The following is an 18,361-nucleotide window of genomic DNA, read 5'->3' as shown; positions in this document are numbered from 1 at the left end:
CATGGCCCCTCATGACCCTTCACAGCCCCTAACAATCTCTCATGGCCCCTCACAGCACCTCATGGCCCCTCATGGCCCCTCACGGCCCCTCACGACTCCTCATGACCCTTCACAGCCCCTAACAAGCCCTCATGGCGCCTCACAGCCCTTCACAGCCCCTCATGGCCTCTCACAGCCCAAGGCATGGGACTCCTTCCGAAGGAGAAGAGATCGGGCTCTGCTTGTTCTCCTTTTATTTTGGTCACTTCACAGTGATGAGTAAAGGAAAGCTGAAATGGAGCCTTTCCCCAGCATTTCCCTCTGGGATAATTGCGGGGCTGAAGCTCTGTGCTGGCGCTGGCCCATGTGTGAACATCGCTGCAGCCCCCCACAGCCTTTGCTGTCCCCCGTGTCCATTCCCGGTCCCTGAGACCCGCCCAGCTCTGGCAGCAGCAGGAGCCACCGCGCAGTGGGCCCTGTACCGGCACAGCCGGGGCTCCTGGCCAAGAGCAGCAGCAGCGCCAGCCCCTTCCCACCTGCTTGTGCCTCGGCTTCCCAAGAGGTTTTTCCCGGTGAATTTCTGGACTAGAGACACAATCAGCCACAAACAGACCTGATTCCTCAGAGCCCGGCTGTGCTGCCCTGATGCAACCTTCAGAGAAAGAAAGGATCCGGTTCCAGCACTGTTCCCAGCACCGTTTCACTCATCCTCAGGTGACAGCAGGAGGCTTTTCTTGCGTTTGCCTTGGGAATTACAGATCATGGCTGCTCTTCCCCCTCTTCTGGTTGCCACTTGAATTTTATCTGAAAAACTGCAATTGCCTCTTTTGATCGGTGCTAGCCACAGTGCTTTTCTGATGGGGAATTCAGATGCTTTGTTGCAGGCATCCTGATTAGCAGATCTTGAAATGTTCACAGGTCTATAAGCAAAAAGTCGAGGAGAATGAAAGCCATACAGGCCACATTCACAGCGCTCAAACACAGCCCTGTTGCTGGTGCTCTTGAAATAGAATCAGCTGCCAGAGGCCAGCACAGAAATTGCCTCTGGAGTGTGGAATGAAACGAAAAAATCCACCGGGAGAAAGAGGAAGCAGAACTTCTGCACTCGCTTCATTGCTTCTTCCCAGCAGCAGGAGACGTGGATGTCCAGAGGTACGTCCCGCTGCTGCTGACCACAGTGAGAGCACAGCCTGCTGCCCAGTCCCAGCGGGAACCCGAGCCCAGCCCGGGGAGCTCCCGCAGCGTCGGCAGCTCAGCGGACGCGGTGCCAGGGCCGCAGCCCCGGGAACACGCCCGCCCATTGTGGGGCAGCGGCGCAGGCCCAATGTCCTGCGGCCCAAACTTGCTGCTGCTGCTGCTGCTGCTACGCAAGGCCCATCCTTCTCCCCCTGCTCCTCTCCCAGCACGGCGCAAATTGCACCTCGCGGGATGCTTCCCCGGAAGCTGCTCAGGCGCCCCGCTCCTCTTTCCACCTGAGCGTCACTGCGGAGGAATCTTTGGCGCACTTCCGTAAGCCCGGGCCTCTCACTCGTGCTGAATCGGGAATGCAAATGGCCTTGTTAGGAAAGTCAAAAGCCAAGGGAACGGATTAGGAATTATTCAAAAAAACTACCCTTCTTCCAGGCAAGGTACACCAAGTCATTTCCCGCATTTCTCCTTTGCAGATTCTTTCAGTCGCCTGCTCGGCGAGCTCCAGCTTCTTCTGCTGCTTCCTGTGAACCGATTGCACTCTCGATTTGAGCACCGACGCACCAGATGTGCAAGTATCTACGCTGAACTCAGAAACCAACTGCCTCTGTCAGACCATTTTCACAGTCCAGCTCACTTGCAAGATGTCCACTGAGAGCTTGGAAGGATTAGCCCCCAGCTCTCCACTTCTGGCTGCAGGCTCCGGAGATTCTTTCTCTCCATTCAGCCAGCCTAACAATTGCTGCTACCCCCTCCTCCTGTTTCCTTAGCCTACAACAGTAACGACGAAAACCTTACCCACGGCACAACTCGCTAGTCCACCAGGAGGAGAAAGGACAAGTTGTCAAGCTCTCAAAACCTTGGTCCTGCTTTGCTGCAAGAGTCCTGCTGCACGCACAGTGTGGCAAGCCAAGAGAAGCTGCATGTGATGGCACATCTTGTGACAGGAGCTCCAGCTCGGTCTCCAGGAAAGGGTCTTGAAAAGAGCAAACATCACTGTGGACAAGATTCTTGCAAAAGCAAAACAGCTTCCCAGAAGGGACATGCAAACGGAAAGAAACAACCCAAGATGTTCCCGTATACTATTAATTGCTTCCCTTCTATGCTCCCCTTTTCTGTCTTGCACTAGTTCTACCTCACAGTCCTTCCAAACTGATCTTACCTCAAACACCTAGGACTTAGCAAGTTTGAGACACTCTACAATACCAAGAGCTACACACAGCTTGCCTTCTCCCTGTTTGGCTTTGAAAGCAATGCTGGAGACCCCAGAAGCCTGCCAAGGGAAGATTTTAGAGCCCAGTGCCTTGCTCGGCTCTGGCTTCTAGAGACAGGGCATGTGCTCCCATGGGACTGCACCCTCAGCAGTGACAATAGACAGCAGCAGCAACAAAGGTGATTCCCATGACACTGTCGCAGGGCTCAAGACTCCGTGTCTTGGCTTCACATGGCAAAGCTCACTGTCCGTTTGGACAGACTCAGCATCCAAACTAGTCTGCTTTTCTACCTGTGTCAATGAACAGCAGGAGAGGGAAACCAGCCAGCAGTTTCTTTGCAGAGAGGGCCTTTGTTCCAGGCTGAAAGTGCTGGATTGGCAGGGAGGAGGCAAACAGCTGAGAGCTTAGCTGCTCTATTGGACCGGCATCAGAACTCAGCAAAAAGAGTGTTTCCACTCTTTTATTTGAAGCCTCCTATCGGCAGTCTCCGATTTTCACCTGAAACCGGACAAGAAAACAGCAACAGCCCTGCCGACGAGGGCACCGCGCCGGGCACGGCCCCGCCGCTCGCACTGCCCACGCCGAGCGGCCGGGGAGCAGCGCTGCACCGCGCAGGGGCTGCACGTCTCCCTCCTCACGTCCTGCTCTGCCCTCCCACGGGGCTGCCTCTGCCTGGCGCTGGCAGGCTCCTCATTCAGCACTTTGCTCTGCTCCAGGCGAAAAGCGCGGACAGCGCTTTGGTTGCTCGCGAGCAAGAGACCGCGGCGCGGGGCGAGCCAGCAGCAGCAGGGGCAAGTTGCAAGACTGCCGCAAGGAAGAGTTACAATCTGGTGAAGAAGAAGCTAAACAAGACGGTGCGTTTGGCGCGGCTGCGGGAGGAAGAGATGCTCCGGGACTCCGCTTCGGCCCCGGAGCGGCCCGTGCTGGCCCGGGGCGCGCGGGGCTCGGCCGCGGGGCGCGCGGGGGAAAAACGGACACCCGGGCAACAGACACACGGACACGCGGACCAACGCTCCCAGCGCTTCGGCGGCAGCGGCGGCAGCAGCAGCAGCGGCAGCAGCGGCAGCAGCAGAAGAGCAATACAAGAGCAGCGGTTCTCCAGACCCTCTGCGTTCCTTCTCCTGTTCCTCCTCTCCTTCTCCCAGTGTCCCGCATCCCCTGTCCCGCTCTCCCTTCAGTGCTCCACCCCCTCCGCCCCTTCCGCGGCCTCCCTCTCCCCATGCCAGGCCGGGCCATGCGCCCGGCCCGCCCCCGGCCCCGGGCGGGGCTGCGCCCTCCCCGCCCCCGGGCGTCCCGCCGCGGTCTCGCCTCCGCCCGGCTCTTGCCCTACTGGCGGTGGCGCCGCTGGGCGGGCATCAGTGCCTGCCTCTTGGGCAGCACTGTTAGCCTCTGGCTCCGGCTGGCCCGGCCCCGGCCCCGGCCCCGGCCCCGGCCCCGGCCCCTCCCGGGACCCGCCGAGGAGACAGACGGCGCGGCCGCTCCCGCCGCGTCCGCGGCGTCTTCCCCGGTCCGAGCTCTTCCGCTCGGCAGCGCGGCCCCCGCCCCCGAGCCGCCGGTGTCCCCTTCGAAAGAGGCAACATCTGGGGATACCCGGCCCGGGGCGGTTGAGGAGCGCCCGGCGGCCGTTTCTGGCCCCGGGCCGAGCGCTGACAGCCGCGTCTCGCCGGCAGGGAATGCGCTGCAGGGCCTGAGGGAGCGCTACCTGGAGGGTTCGCTGCTGGGGCGCGGCGGCTTCGGCAGCGTCTTCGCGGCCACGCGGCTCTCGGACGGCGCCCCGGTGAGTGGCGGGGCCGGCGGCGGGCGCAGGAGGCGGGGGGCAAAGGAGGGCGCAGGAGAAGGAGGATGGGGCTCGGCAGGGCGGGCGGCGAGCTCAGCCCGCTGCTCCCCTTGGCTTGCAGGTGGCCATCAAATGGGTGCCACGGACCCGCATCCGTCATTGGGGCGAGCTGGTGAGTGAGCGGGGGGGGTAGGGGTGGGGGTGGTGGGCAGCGGGAGAAGGCGGGGCGTGACGGGCGGGGATGAGCCGAGGCCCGGGAGGGTGGAAGGCGCCAGGACGCCTCGGGGGAGAGCGGGCGTGGGGGCAGCGGAGGGCGCAGAGCATCCCGGGCTGGGCGAGGGCTTCCCGAGCCCTGGCACGGCATCAGCCCCACTGACGGCATCGTGCTCCTCCCGCAGCCCAACGGCACCAGCGCACCACTCGAGGTCGTGCTGCTGGACAAGGTGTCCACCGGCTTCCCTGGTGTGGTGCAGCTCCTCGAGTGGCTCGAGCTCCCCAGCAACGTGGTGCTGGTGATGGAGCGGCCGGAGCAGTCTCAGGACCTGCTCCATTTCATTCGAGCGCGGGGCTTCCTGTCCGAGGAGGTGGCACGGGAGCTGTTCCGCCAGGTCCTGGAGGCCGTGCGGCACTGCACCAGCTGCGGGGTCCTTCACAGGGACCTGAAACCAGAGAACATCCTGGTTGACCTGGCCACGGGCCAGGCCAAATTGATTGACTTTGGCTGCGGCACCTACCTGCAAGACACAGCCTACACCAGCTTTGCAGGTGAGTCCTCACCAGGGTAGGCTCCCGGTGCCGGCATCTCGCGGCCCAACCTGGCTGTGGCAGCGGGGATTCTCCCTTTTGATGCCAGTCATGGGACCGAGTTTTCAGCCCAGTTGCTTTTGAGTGCGGGTGGCCGGGGGGCCATCTTCCAGCCCTGCTGGCAGCCTTCGCCAGCCACTCTGCCCAGGACTGGCGCTGGGGCTGGGGCAGCCAGTGTGACAAAAACACACCCGTGGGTGGGGGTAGCAGAGGGGGGGGGGCCAGAAGCTGTGCACCCGCCGGTTTGGTGTGCAGGCAAGAACCGGCTTGGACTGCTCAGCTCGCCTTGTTTGCCTTGGCTTCAGAATGTTTTTTTGGGGCAATGCAGGCAGGGAGGGTGAAGGCATGGTTTTCCCACCCCCGGCACTGAGCGGGTTTTCCCTTTGCATGGAATGCTTTAGCCTTGCCAGGGCTTCCGCTGCCCTCTTGTGACACCGGTGGCTTCTTTTACAACCCCCAGTTTGTCCACAAGTCACAGGCGCTGGCGAGAGGGCAGCGGGTCATGCCGTGTGCCGCTGGTGCGGCCCCCGCGTGCCCAGGGATGCTGGGGCGAGGCTCCGGGAGCAGGCAGCATCCCGCTAATGAAGTGCCTCTCTATTCCGTAGGAACACCAGCGTACAGCCCCCCGGAATGGACCCATTTTGGCTGGTACTACGGCGAGGCAGCTACCGTCTGGTCCCTGGGCATCGTGCTGCACCAGATGGTCTGCGGGCGGCACCCGTTCCCGAAGGGCCGGAACATCAGCTGGGGCCAGCTGTCGCTCCCAGAACGGCTCTCTCAAGGTGGATGCTCATCCCTGCGGCACGGGGGGAATAGCAGTACTGGGAGACAGCAGCGGGCTCATGAGCATCCCGCTCTGGCAGCTGCCGAGGAGGTGGCACATGCCTCGCTCTCCTGCTCTCCTCCAAAACAAAGAATGGATGGGAAAGTTCAGGCACAGCTCGGAGCCCCCATGGCATGGCCTGGGCATGGCAATAGTGGGGCAAAGCGGACAGGAGCCTTCTGCAACTGACCGGCGCTTTCTGGTTTCTCCCCACAGACTGCAAGGAACTGATCAGATGGTGTCTGTCCCTGCACTCCTTGGACAGGCCCTCATTAGAAGACCTGTCGTGTGATCCTTGGCTGCAGGATATTCATCATCCATAGAAGAAGGGAGAGAGCCACAGGCACACTTTGATCCAGGGAGCCGGTAAGTTACAGCTCCACACGTGCCTTGGCCAGAAGAAGCCAAGAAACGCAGGCTTTTTTGCCCTGCCTGTATTGCTGCGCAGGGGTCGTCAGATGGGGACCCGCAGCCCTTGTGCTGGCGCTGAGCTGCTCTTCCCAGCACTGGTGGCCGCCGTGCAAGCTGCTTTTGCTTGTCCTGCTTCACTGACAGCCGGGGCCCTGGGCGGGGCACTGACAGCCTGCTCTCAGCCGCAGGGAAGAAGGAGCCCCTGGAGAAGCTGTACTCCTGCTGCTGCTGGAGACATGGAGGATGACGTCAAGGATGGCAAGCTCTTCCTCCACCTGGCCACCGGCAAGCTGAAGATGATGGGCTTCGATTCTGGCACCTTCTTCAAAGCCAGGCTCCACAGCGAATTTACAGATGAGTCCACAGCCAGGGGGATGCTCCCAGATTTGGGCATTGCACGGCCTGGCCGGGAAGCAAAGGTTCCCCCCTTTGCTGGGGCGGATGCAACTAATTCTTCAGCCGGCTGCCAAGCTGCTTTTCGGCAGGGCGGGCGGGATGGGCTGGGGTGCTTAGGAAATGGGAGTCGGCTCCTGGCCCTGCCAACAGCCCCCACCGCCCACTGTTCCTGGGGCTGGGGCTGGGGCAGCCAGCCCGACACAAACAAGCCCCCATGGCAGGAGCAGAGGTGGCACTCCAGGAGCTGTGCACGGGCTGCTTTGTTTTGCAGGAAAGGAAGGGCTTGGGCTGCTCCACTCGGCTTGTTTGCTTTGGGCTCGCTGTGCCTGTTGGGGGTCAGTGCGGGGGGGAGGGGAGAAAGCGTGGGCTTCCCTCGCCCGAGGGTGGGTTTTTCCCCAGCATGTAGGGAAGGTTGGGCCTTCCTCAGGCCCCCAACAGAGAGAAGACTTTTTACCTTTTTTCTTGTTTCTCCTTTTTGTCTGTAATCCCTTTTCATTAATTTGTTGTTTGTTTCCCTTAAAGGAAGTGTTGTAGGTGGTGTCCAGTCTGGATCGGGAAGTGCTTGGGACCAGCTGCAGCGTGGATGGGACGGGGCCTTGGAGAAGGCCGAGGACATCGCTTGGGAGCAGCTTTTCTTCCGGCGGCGGGTGGCGTGCGGTGGGTCCCCGTCTTCTTGGCACGGCTGGGATAAGGGCTTTTGGGAGATGGCAGCGAGCACAGGAGCATCCCAATGGGCAGCTGCTGAGGAGGTGGATCTGCCATGGCTGGCTGCGGGCGGTGGCACGTGTCCTGCCATCCTGCTCTCCTGCCAAAGGCAGCAGTGACGGGCGGCTTCGGGCACCGCTCTGAGCACAGCCAGCACGGCCTGGGCACCGCGGGCGGCTGGGACAAGGGGGACAGCAGCCTTCAAGTGACGGGCGGTTTCTGCTTTCTCTCCTTGCAGCCGGGCTCTGTGGATGCTGAGGCTGCTCTGGGCTCCGCCAGGGCTCTGCTGCGGCTCAGCACCGGGCCGGAAGAAGCCAAAGAAGAACCGGTGTGAGCCGCAGCAGAGACGTGCTCGAGCATTTCGGCAACGCAGCTCAAGCCTGCAGAGTGCACGCCTCCAGGGGAAAACATGACACCCCCCCCTCCCCCAAAATAAACTTGTTCAATAACTTGTGAAATGAAATCAATCTGGGATGACCCCAAATGGCATTTCTCAGCTTGCTCAAGCTTTAGCTCAGCCCTTCTCTGAACAGTTCTCTGCCCCGCCTGCCTTTTACTTCACAAGTGCTCCCTCTTTTCCCCCAGTGAGTTGCCAGCTCAGGGCAGTCTCTGTCGCACTGTAGCCTTCCTTGATGCCTTTGACCACGAGGAGGAGCGAGCCCCAGGTTTAGGGACTCATCCTGTCACTGGCAGAAGAACAGCAATGTCTCAGAGGTCCGGTGAGACCTGAGTGTCATTCAAGAGCTGCCCTCCAGGCCTCAGCTCTCCTCACTGTTAGCTTCCCACTGCCCCTTTTCCTCGTCCTTCCAGCAGGATGAGCTCTGTGAATGCCCTTGACCCTCCCCACTCCTGCCAGCCCAGCCACCCAGCTCAGTTTGGCTTAAGCGGAAGCTTCTTTGTCTCCTCTGGCACGCCAGTGCAGTTCCCTCTGCGGGGAGCAGCAGCCCCAGAGCACAGCAGGCAACAGTGCAGGCCGCACCTGCACCGGCTCCCCTCCACGCGTGGCTGGGCTCTTGGTGGCAACTAAATGCTCCCTGTTTGCAGCTGTCCCTGGAGGATGGCCCCAGGGCAGAGCCCAGCCCGGCTCCCACTGCATCCCCCGGAGCTTGGGGCAGACAGTGGTCCCAGAGCTGAGGTTCATGGTGCGCAGCCGGCGCTGTGGCTCGCAGTCGGTGTTTGCAAGTGTTGCGTTCTCATCTCCTGCAACTTGTGGGGAAAAGGAGCTGTGCGGCCGGGCCAGCACTGCCCCTCTGGGCAGTGACACGGCTGAAGGTCTTTGCTGTTGCAGAGGAGCCGGCATGGAGCCTTAGCAGGGCCTGGCAGGTGTGGAGCCGGATCTCGCCCGCTGTCCGGGGCTCGCTGCCCGCCAACCGCCCCCACCCGCCGCGCTCCCTTCTGCAGGGACGGAAGGCTCTGGCTGCACAAGGGTTCCCATAATGTCTTTGTACCCGTGGCTGCGGAACGAACACGGAGAGCGAAAGTGTCAGTCACGTTGCTTGCACGTTCCTTCCTTTAGATACAAGGCACAGATCTCTTAAAAGGATAGGCAGGGATAGAGATTTCCCACATAGCCCTCTTTGGCGTAACTCACCTTGTAAGCTGGCGTCAGGGGCATTTTTTTCCCGGCCCTGTGGGAGTAGGTGTCCAAGAGCTGAAGTGAGCAGCATTTAGAAGCAGTTTCAAGATTTCTAGGCAGGAAGTGGAGCTGACAAGCATCTGTGTAACTCACCGTATTCATCGTGGAGACACGAGACCTGGAAAAATCCCAGCTCTCTGTGCATTTGTGCAAAAGGGGGAAGCAGCAGAAAGACTTTGTGTCTGCTTGTCCAAGCTCCAAGGAGCTGGGGTGGCAAAGGGTGGCCTGGGCTGGTGGCAGGTGAAGTCCTGTTTCATGTCATCATAGAGTGGCACAGGACAAAGCTAAAAGCACCCACAGCCACACTGATGAAGTCTTTCTGATGCTGCACATCCTAGAGGAAAAGCTGCTGTCACACAATCCATTGGTATTTATAACTTTTATTTGCAATACTTTAGGTCCAAGTTTCAAACCGCAATATTTTTACACTCAAGACACGGTCATGCACAATCCATATTTCAATTTCCTATTGCTTCAACCACAATTTAAAATAACTTAATATTGACAGCAAAACGCAAAATACTTAAAAAAGGATGCTGAGGTCAGTGAGATGGATCCATGCCATCAGCACATTTGCAAAGTAAATAACTTTGTTCTCTTTTTAAAAAGATCAGTTACCTCTTAATCCAAAGTTACAGAAGATTTTTCACTACACATTTGGTTTTTTCTCTTTCATATTTTTTCTGGTTTTTCTTTTTTCTAATTTTTTTTTTTTAAAGAGATAACACGTCTTAAAAAAGGATTGTACAGCAAAATGAGATACATTTCTGCTCAACAATGAAAATGTAGGCTTCTCCTCTGTTTACTTTTGTCTGGATACCCTGAAGAAAAAATCTAGCAGACACCAGCAGAGGTGTAAAGGGGTTGCTTTGGACTAAAGTGGAGTTTAGCACTGGTGACATCCTGACCCAGTCAAGAGTTGCAGAATTCTTTTGCAGATCTCGAACCATGTGCTTGCGGGCACAGCACCTGCAGTGCTGATGCACCAGGGCACGAGAAGAACTCTGTTATTCCCGCACCGAATTTGGGCTCTGCCCAAGCAGGAGGTGCTGCAGTGCTTTGCTCCTCGTTGCCGTGTGGAGCAGCTCCCTTCCTGCTGGCTGAGCTGCTCAGGCAGAGCCCGGCAGCTCCTGACCCTGAAGGGCTGAGGCCTTTCCCCTGCTGCTGTGCTACAGACGGATTCAGCAGCATTGCTGTACGTGGGGATACACAGCGGGACCAAAAGCAGTTGCCTTTGTAGACCCTAAGCTGAAAGGTGAAAAATCTCAAGAGACGAGGATGGAAGAGACTGGCAGGCTGCCTGTTTGCTGTGCTGCCCCACTTGTGAGCGGCCCAGCTTTGCGTGAGGCAGAGTGAGAACAAGGGGCAGCTCCCTCCCTCCCAGCCCCGCAGCCAAGGGGTCCCTCCAGTCCTGGGGCTTGGGGCACCATCAGAAGCTTCCAAGCAAAGGTTATCTTTGAACTTGCTCATTCATGAAATGCGCACGGTCATGAGCGCTCTGATAGATGTATCCACCCATTAGTGAAACATGGATTGACCTTTCTGTATTTGGAAGCTGGACAGGGCCATGAAATCTGACATCTGGCCTTGTTTGGGGCTGTATGGTCCAAGTCAACTCCCTTGCTTCCTCCTTGAGCCCTGGCCAGGCTTTGGGAGAAACAAACGGGAGAATGAAACCAGATGTTCCCACGCTAGAAGTGCTGTCGGTTTGTTAGTTCAACACTATCAAAGGTGGGCCCTCTCACAGGGAGGTTGGAAGCCTCACCTGTGGGTGGAGGCACCTGCAGGAACTCCCAGTGTCCGGGAATGGCTCTCCAGTCCTTGGCTGTGACAGCTTCCCCCAGCTGATGGGTGGCTCTGGGTGATGGTAAAGTCTGAGGGTAACTGCTGCTGTCTCTTTCTTAATCACTACGGGCAATCTTTGGTAGGGATGATTGGGTGCATTGCTGAGCTTCTCCTTTTGTGATTCTTTGCTGCTTTGAACTACAGTAAATGACGCTGATTCCTTGAGTTGGTGTCTATGTCTTTGGTGCTGACCCTGCCCACTGGTAAAACAAATTTGGTATAGTCTGGCTGGATCACAACAAAATGCTGCTTTTTAAATGTAAGTGTAAGGAATCGGTCCCATCCAAAATTCCCGCATGGGAAGACCTTCCCTAGGGTTTGCTGGCTGTGGCGTGGGCTGAGGTCGGAGCTCCGTGCGAGCAATGAGGACGTCAATTGAAAGAAGCTGAAGCACTGGATGTATTAAAATGCATCCCAAAATTGCATATAGAAAAAGGAAAAGAACTTGTGGGTTTGGGAAGATGAGGGTGAATTTTGTTAACAGCATCTCGGAAACAGCACCAACAGAAGGAACGATTGTTGTTGAAACGCTCCCACATGGAGCAACAGAAGAAGTTTTTAATCTTGAGCTTGGATTTGTTTGAGCAAAGGAAATAATAATAATAACAACGAGAATAATAACAAAAAATAATGATCTACATGTTCATAATAAAATATAATAAAAATCGATGTTTATGTTTTCACATGTATATAATGACATTGTGAAATAATGCTCCAAATACCCATTTGTTAGCTTTGGCTGCTCAGGGATATAAGACTAAATACGCTACAGAAAAGGACTGGCCAGGACCCCAGCATCGCTGGGAAACTGTGGGAGATTGTATACAACAGGTGAAGGAGGAAGGGATGAAAGTGGCTGTTTTTATAGGGTTTGCTGACGCTAGGACGTGGAATGCTTTGTCTGTTACTGCGAAAAATAAAGTGAGTAAGACTGCTGGGTTTTTCATATCCCAGACTATCCACAAGCTGCAGAACTGATTGAACAGATGAAGGGGTTGTTAAAAGAGCAGTTGAAAAATATAGGAGATGGGAATGTGTCGCAATGAAAAACCCACCTCCCAGATGTGCTCCATATCCTTAACAATGGGCCCACTGGGGAAATGGAAACCCCCTGGATGCGCATGGCTGCACCCAATTTGCAAATAGAACCACGGACAGTGACACTTTGACTTCCTGGGAAATTGTTCCGGGGGTGATGGTCCCTGACAGGGCCATCGCAGAGGCTGCAGGGCTGGACCTTTACGCATTAGAATTAATTAGGAAAAATCAGAAGCAAATGAGAGTTATCAGTACCGGCAGAGGAATTCAGGTTCCTCCGGGACACTTTGGTTTGATAACTGCCCACTCAAGCTTGGCCTTGACAAGTGTTCATATGGTGGGAGGAGTGGTTGGTGCAGATTATCAAGGAGAAATTAAAGTAGTTCTGTTAAACAATAGTGAACAACACTGGATTATTCAACCCCACGGCAGGGTAGCACAGTTATTGATATTGCCAGTTTTTAAAACAACCGTGAAAAAAGGACATCCACTTCACATCACTACTGTTCATGGAGATAAAGGGTTTGGATCCACCAGTCCTGATCATGGAGCCAGAGTGTGGGTCCAGAGGCCAAATGGCCTGCCCGAGCCAGCTGAAGTAAGAGCTGTAAACAAAGACAACACTGTTTGAATCCTGAAACCTGGGTGAGAAAGATGGGCACATGTCCCTGCAGCCAAGTGTTCTGTGAGAGAACAAAGAGATGTTACAGGATATTGTTTTGCAGAGCCTGCCAGACCAAATCTCCCTGTTTGCCCCAATGGTCCCTTTGGAAAGTGCTCTGATCCACGGCGCTCGATGTGAAGACTGATGTGCCACTGAGTGAGTGACTTCTGCAGACAGAAAGGGACCACTTAACAGTGAAACTATTGTTGATCTTGTTGATTTAATGTTGTCCTTGTAATCGGAGCACTGGTTGGGAAAATAGATTTCTAACAGCAGGAGCAGAGATAGGGAACTCATTTAACCTCAGTAATTGCTGGGTGCGTGCAAGTCCAGAAGGATTCGATGACTGGCCTTGGCTGGCCCATCTGGCCCAACCCAAATGGTGGGTTAGAAACTTGAGCACAGTTCACGATAAAAACAGAGCTCTAGACCGAGGGTGGCGATCCCCGACCGCTGCCTTTTCATAGAAAAGGCATTTCTTGCCTAAATCGGATAAAGAGGAATATGTGTAGGGAAAAGTGTCTGTGGATGGATGTTGTCTCCTGGAATAGGTTGTATGCACCCACACTGTAAACTGTTCAATTGCAGCCAGTATAAAGGGAAATGGAATCAAACTCACGGACAGCTCTTTAATCATGGCTGGGTTAAGCGTTCCTATGAAGATTGTGAAAAGATACCCTTAAAGCACTTCCCATATGATATTTTGGCTTGTCAACAAAGAATTTCTAATACTTAAATCTAAGATTGTAGGATGAAAAGAATTGTTATGAAGGTTGCAGTTCGTCTCTAGGTCAAAGGACTGATTGAAGGAGTGAGGCCTGAACAACAGGCCCTGACTGAGGCCTGAACAACAGGCTCTGAGCCAAAGTTGACATCTAGATGAACCTTCCAACCAAATGTTCTATTTGTATCTGCTCATTAACAAAGCATTAGTAGCAATATGCTCTATGTTCATTGGTGAAACACGGATTGACCTTTCTGTATTTAGAAACTGGACGAGGCCCCATCTGGCCTTGTTTGGGGCTTTAGGATCAAACTCCCTCGGTTCCTCCTTGAGCCCTGGCCAGGCTTTGGGAGAAACCAAAGAGGAGAATGAAACCAGATGTTCCCACACTAGCAGTGATGTCGGCTTGTTTATTCAACGCTGTCAAAGCTGGGCCCTCTCACAGCGAGGTTGAAGCCTCGTTGCCCGCAAAGGTGGATGCACCTGCAGGAACTCCCAGGGTGCGGGAATGGCTCTCCAGTCCTTGGCTGTGACAGCTTCCCCCAGCTGATGTGAGGATGTGGATGATGGCAAGGCCTGAGGGTAACTGGTGCTGTCTCTTTCTTGATTACTGTACGCAATCTTTGGTAGTGATGATTGGGTGCTTTGCTGGGCTTCTCCTTTTGTGATTCTTTGCAGTTTTGCATTCTAATAACTTACACTATTCCTGAACTTGGTGTCTGTGTCTTTGGGGCTGACCCTGCCCACTGGCAAAACAGACGCTGAGGGCCCTCGGAGAACCAAAGGTGCCTTGCGACACCGTGGGGCCTCGTGTAACCAAGGGCACCACAGTGACAGCGTGGGGCCCAAAGGAACCAAGGGGCCAGCGTGGCACTGCAAGGCCTCGTGGAACCATGGAGAGCATTGTGACACGGAGGGGAGTCTTATAATCAAGGGTCCATTGTTTTCCTCTCCCTGCCCCGGCCCCAGCCCTGCAAAGAAGCCCAGTCCTGTCTGGCCCTGCAGCAGGAACTGGAGGCACTGGAGGTGCGGGACAGTGACTCTGTGTCTGGAATGCTCAGGAGATCCTCAGCTCGGGCAGGTCCTGCAGCCCCAGGGCCCCGCTGCCCAGCACAGCAGCAGAGAGTTGGCTCTGGGGCTCCTCAGGCTGCTCCTGCTGCTATCCCAGGGACAGGGCAGCCTCTTGCCAGGGCTCCTCTGCACACACACGAGCTCCTGCTCTTCTCCTGGCCCATCCCAGCTCCCCACAGAGCCTTTCCCAGGGGAACACGTCTGTGCTGGCCTGAGCAGCCCTTGCTGTAGCCTCTGCCCTGCTGCCCACAGCCCCCGAGCTGGGGGTGCTGCTCTGCAGAGCATGGGGGCTGTGCTGCCCGGGGCCATGGGCTGCCTCTGCTGGGCTGTGCTGCTCAAGCTGGGAGACAGAGCTCTGCAGCTGATGGTGCTCCCTGCACGGACCCCCTCCCACACAGGCTCTGCTGTGGCCATGGAGGGTGCTCCGAGGTGCCTGCCTTGTTCCAGGGCTGGCGCATGGGCTGGGGCTGCCCTGGATCCTCCTCTGCAAGTTCCCAGAGGGTCAGACGAGTCACTGCCCAGACTCCTTTCCCTGTACCTGCTGTGTCCCCTGGGGCTGCAGAGCTCTCATGGCTCACAGGAAACATTCAGTCCTTTATCTCTGGGTGAGCCCACCCTGGACAGGCCTGTGCCCAGGGAGCTCCACTCACGGCTGATCCCTGGCACACACTGTCCCTGCAGGTCCCCTGCGTTCTCCTGGCAGCTCCCAAGTCCCTCCAGAAGAACATTCCCCTGCCATCAGGCCTGGCACAAGCTGCAGAGCCCCAGGAAGGTTCATCACAGACCATTCACCATCTGGTGGGCACTGGCCACCACCAAGCAAAACCTGAACCACACCTGAGTCTCTTGAAGGCCACACTGGGACCCTGATCTCATCCCACTGAGCCCTGGGAGAACAAGGAATACAGGCAGCCTCTTTAGAGTCTCTTCCTTGGGCCTCTTCCTGACAGTGACTGTGCAGGGAGAGCAAAGCCTTCCTGCAGTGCCTTCAGGAGATGCCCTTTGCTGATGGAACTGCTGTGGCGGAGCCCAGCTGTGTCCCAGCAGTGCCCATGGCCTGTCCCTGCCTGTGACACGCAGCAGGACTCGCACCACCCGCACAGAGCTGTTGGCCTTACACCATCACAGCAGCTCCAAAGGAGAGAGTGGAAGTAATAAGAGAGGAGCTCTGAAAAGACCAAGCTCTGCTGCTCCCTGGCTGTGCTGCTCTGCTGGGACTCTTCCCTGCCCCACGCCTGCAAAACTGGTCCTGCCCTCCAGCTTCAGGGATGGACTCAACCAAAGGATCTTGAACAAAGACCTTGCTGATGGGTCCTTTCTTTCATGTGAATACACACAGAGCAGACTCCTCATTGACACAGTCCCTGTCAACAGTCCCATTCAGCCTGTAAACAGGGAATAAGATGCATAACAAAATCTTTTGGGTACAACATTAACATAGGAGAAGAAAAAAAGCCCCCAAAGCACCACCACCAAAACAACCTGAGAAGGCAGGCTGGGCCTCTAATGATTACACTTTAGCCTATGGAGCTGAAAACAGGCAGGTTTTTGCTTCTGGAAAGCATCCAGTCATCATTTTCCTCAGGGCATCCTTGAGCTCCTGGTTCCTCAGGCTGTAGATGAGGGACTTCAGGGCTGGAGGCAGCACCGAGTACAGAACTGGCAGTGCCAGGTCCACGGATGGGGAGGACCTGGAGGGGGGCTTCAAGCAGGCAACAAAGCCAGTGCTGAGGAACAGGGAGACCATGGCCAGGTGAGGGAGGCACGTGCAAAAGGTTTTGTGCCATCCCTGCTCAGAGGGGATCCTCAGCACAGCCCTGAAGATCTGCACATAGGAGAAAAGAAGGAACACAAATGAACCAAAAGTTAAACAGATGGAAAACACAACAAGCCCGAGTTCCCTGAGGTGGCAGTGTGAGCAGGAGAGCTTGAGGAACTGTGGGATTTCACCCAAGAACTGGCCCAGGGCACTGCCCTGGCACAGGGGCAGGGAAAATGTATTGGCCGTGTGCAGCAGAGCAGTGAGAAAGGCACTGGCCCAGGCAGCTGCTGCCATGTGAGCACAAGCTCTGCTGCCCAGGAGGGTCCCGTAGTGCAGGGGTTTGCAGAGGGACACGTAGCGGTCGTAGCACTCGACGGCGGCGAGGAGGGAAAACTCCGCTGAAATGAAAAAGAGGAAGAGAGAGAGAAAGAGAAAGAGAGAAAAAGAGAGAAAGAGAGAAAGAGAGAAAGAGAGAAAGAGAGAAAGAGAGGAAGAGGAAGAGGAAGAGGAAGAGGAAGAGGAAGAGGAAGAGGAAGAGGAAGAGGAAGAGGAAGAGGAAGAGGAAGAGGAAGAGAGAAAGAGAGAAAGAGAGAAAGAGAAAGAGAAAGAGAAAGAGAAGGAGAAAGAGAAAGAGAAGGAGAAAGAGAGAAGGAGAAAGAGAAAGAGAAAGGGGCTGTGCAGCACCTCCTGCGTAGGAGGTGGTTGTGGTGTCCCAAAATGGAATTGTGCATGGCTTTGGGGACAGTGGTGCAGATGGAGCCCAGGTCGGTGAGGGCAAGGGTCAGCAGGAAGAAGAACATGGGGCTGTGCAGGTGCTGGCCGCAGGCTCCGGCGCTGATGATGAGGCCGCTGCCCAGGAGGGCAGCCAGGGAGATGCCCAGGAAGAGACTGAAGTGCAGGAGCTGCAGCTGCCGCGTGTCTGCCAATGGCAGCAGGAGAAAGGGGCTGATGGAGCTGCTGTTGGACATTGGCTGTGTGTGGACATGGGGACCTGTTCATGGAGAAAAGTCAGTGACAGCTTAAGGGAAACGGCTCTCAGCCAAATCAAAGCCATGTCCCACAAATGCTTCTCCTGTCACACACTGACACCTTATGGGGATTCAGAGTGTCGCCACGGAGAACGGCTTTGGCTGGCCTGGGGCCTTGCGAGAGACGAGAGACGGGGCGGGCCGGGGCCGCGTCTGGCAGGAGGCGAGACAAAGAGCAAGAGGCGAGACAAAGAGTAGGATAGTTAACGGGAGATTGGGCGAGGAGATGGTAATCTGTAGCCCTTGGAGATGTAAAACATATAACCTTAGAAGCTGAAGTTTGTAGCTGCTGAACTGTGGGTTTGGAACAGTATATAAAGATGTGACTCGTGCGAGGAAATTTGGCTTTGCATGCGGCCGGCGAAGTCCGTGTTCCATCACCGACAACACCCTTCTGTTTTTCTAGCAGATCTTCCTTCAGCTCCAGCCGCAGCCCTGCTTGGTGCTGGCTGCGTGCGACATGAGTTTCAGGGCAATTGCTCCGGGGGGTTTTATAATTCAGCCTTGCTGTGCAGAAGTGGGAGGGGGACAGCCACCTGTCCTGGTGTTACACTTTGAAACCCCAGCTAACACAAGGGCACTCCCAGGGCCCAAGAACAGGAATGGCAAAAGCTGTTAAAGTGTTCTAGAGGTTTTTACAGCTCCTCTTCATCTCCCCGGCTGACTGGTTTTGGATGTCAGAAACACTCAGCATTGCTGCTGCCCTCGGGGAGAATAGAGCGAGTTCTGTGAGGCAAGGCGGTGAGTGGAGAGTGAGGGGAGGTGCTCTGTCACTCTGTCCTGTTCCAAGATCCTCTGGGCTTTCACCCTTGTCAGACAGAGGATAATCACCCTCCCATATTTCCCTTAGAAACCATCCCAACACTGCTGAGAGCAGATCGATCCACCACAGCCCATCAAATGTCCATCCCCTTCTCGAGGTCTCAGCCCCACATTGGTAGCCAAATACACACATGGCTCATTGCACCAACCCAACAGCACTTTGTCCATCATCAAACTTCTGTGTCTCACTGTGGGGCTTTCAGGTAACACAAAGATGCTACACGACCTGTTTGCGTCCTGGAGGGAAGCTCCGAGCTTAGGGGGAATCCTCAAGAAGAAAGCCAAGTGTCCTAATGATGGCATTGGATGTAGGGAGATGGAGCTCCTTCCCTGGCTGCATTGCCCACAGCCGGGCACTGGGGCCAGCGTCACCCTGAGCCAGCTGAGCCAGCTGTGCCCCCTCCCAGAGCCCCCCAGTGCCAGGCAGATGCTCCCGGCCCTGTGCTCTGCAGAGGGAACTGGGCCCGGGACCGC

General features: G+C 56.1%; 2 protein-coding genes across 2 annotated transcripts; one reads left to right on the top strand and one right to left on the bottom strand.

Annotated features, from left to right (window-relative positions):
* The first annotated feature begins 3,600 nt into the window (after window positions 1–3,600).
* LOC138102073 (serine/threonine-protein kinase pim-1-like) lies at window positions 3,601–6,108 on the top strand. The gene is made up of 5 exons (XM_068999832.1): window positions 3,601–4,158; window positions 4,280–4,330; window positions 4,557–4,923; window positions 5,568–5,744; window positions 6,002–6,108. Exons 1-5 carry the CDS (start codon window positions 3,601–3,603, stop codon window positions 6,106–6,108), a joined length of 1,260 nt encoding a protein of 419 aa, XP_068855933.1.
* A 9,689-nt stretch (window positions 6,109–15,797) lies between these two features.
* LOC138101977 (olfactory receptor 14J1-like) lies at window positions 15,798–16,373 on the bottom strand (the record flags this gene model as incomplete). The annotated part of the gene is made up of 1 exon (XM_068999722.1): window positions 15,798–16,373. A coding segment is annotated over one exon (576 nt), but the record flags the coding sequence as incomplete, so codon positions are not given.
* Window positions 16,374–18,361: the final 1,988 nt, after the last annotated feature.

The sequence above is a fragment of the Aphelocoma coerulescens genome, unplaced genomic scaffold, assembly GCF_041296385.1.
Source record: "Aphelocoma coerulescens isolate FSJ_1873_10779 unplaced genomic scaffold, UR_Acoe_1.0 HiC_scaffold_60, whole genome shotgun sequence".
NCBI lineage: Eukaryota > Metazoa > Chordata > Aves > Passeriformes > Corvidae > Aphelocoma > Aphelocoma coerulescens.
The sequence above is the reverse complement of the archived record's forward strand: the minus strand, read 5'-3'. Positions and strand labels throughout refer to the sequence as shown.

What these genes read in the sequence shown, in the direction of transcription:
- LOC138102073 (XM_068999832.1), top strand. Translation starts at nt 3,601, where the DNA reads ATGCCAGGCCGGGCCATGCGCCCGGCCCGCCCCCGGCCCCGGGCGGGG. An exon ending in GGCTCTCGGACGGCGCCCCG is followed by an intron (nt 4,159 to 4,279) that starts GTGAGTGGCGGG and finishes CTTGGCTTGCAG; the next exon opens with GTGGCCATCAAATGGGTGCC. An exon ending in CCCAGAACGGCTCTCTCAAG is followed by an intron (nt 5,745 to 6,001) that starts GTGGATGCTCAT and finishes TTCTCCCCACAG; the next exon opens with ACTGCAAGGAACTGATCAGA.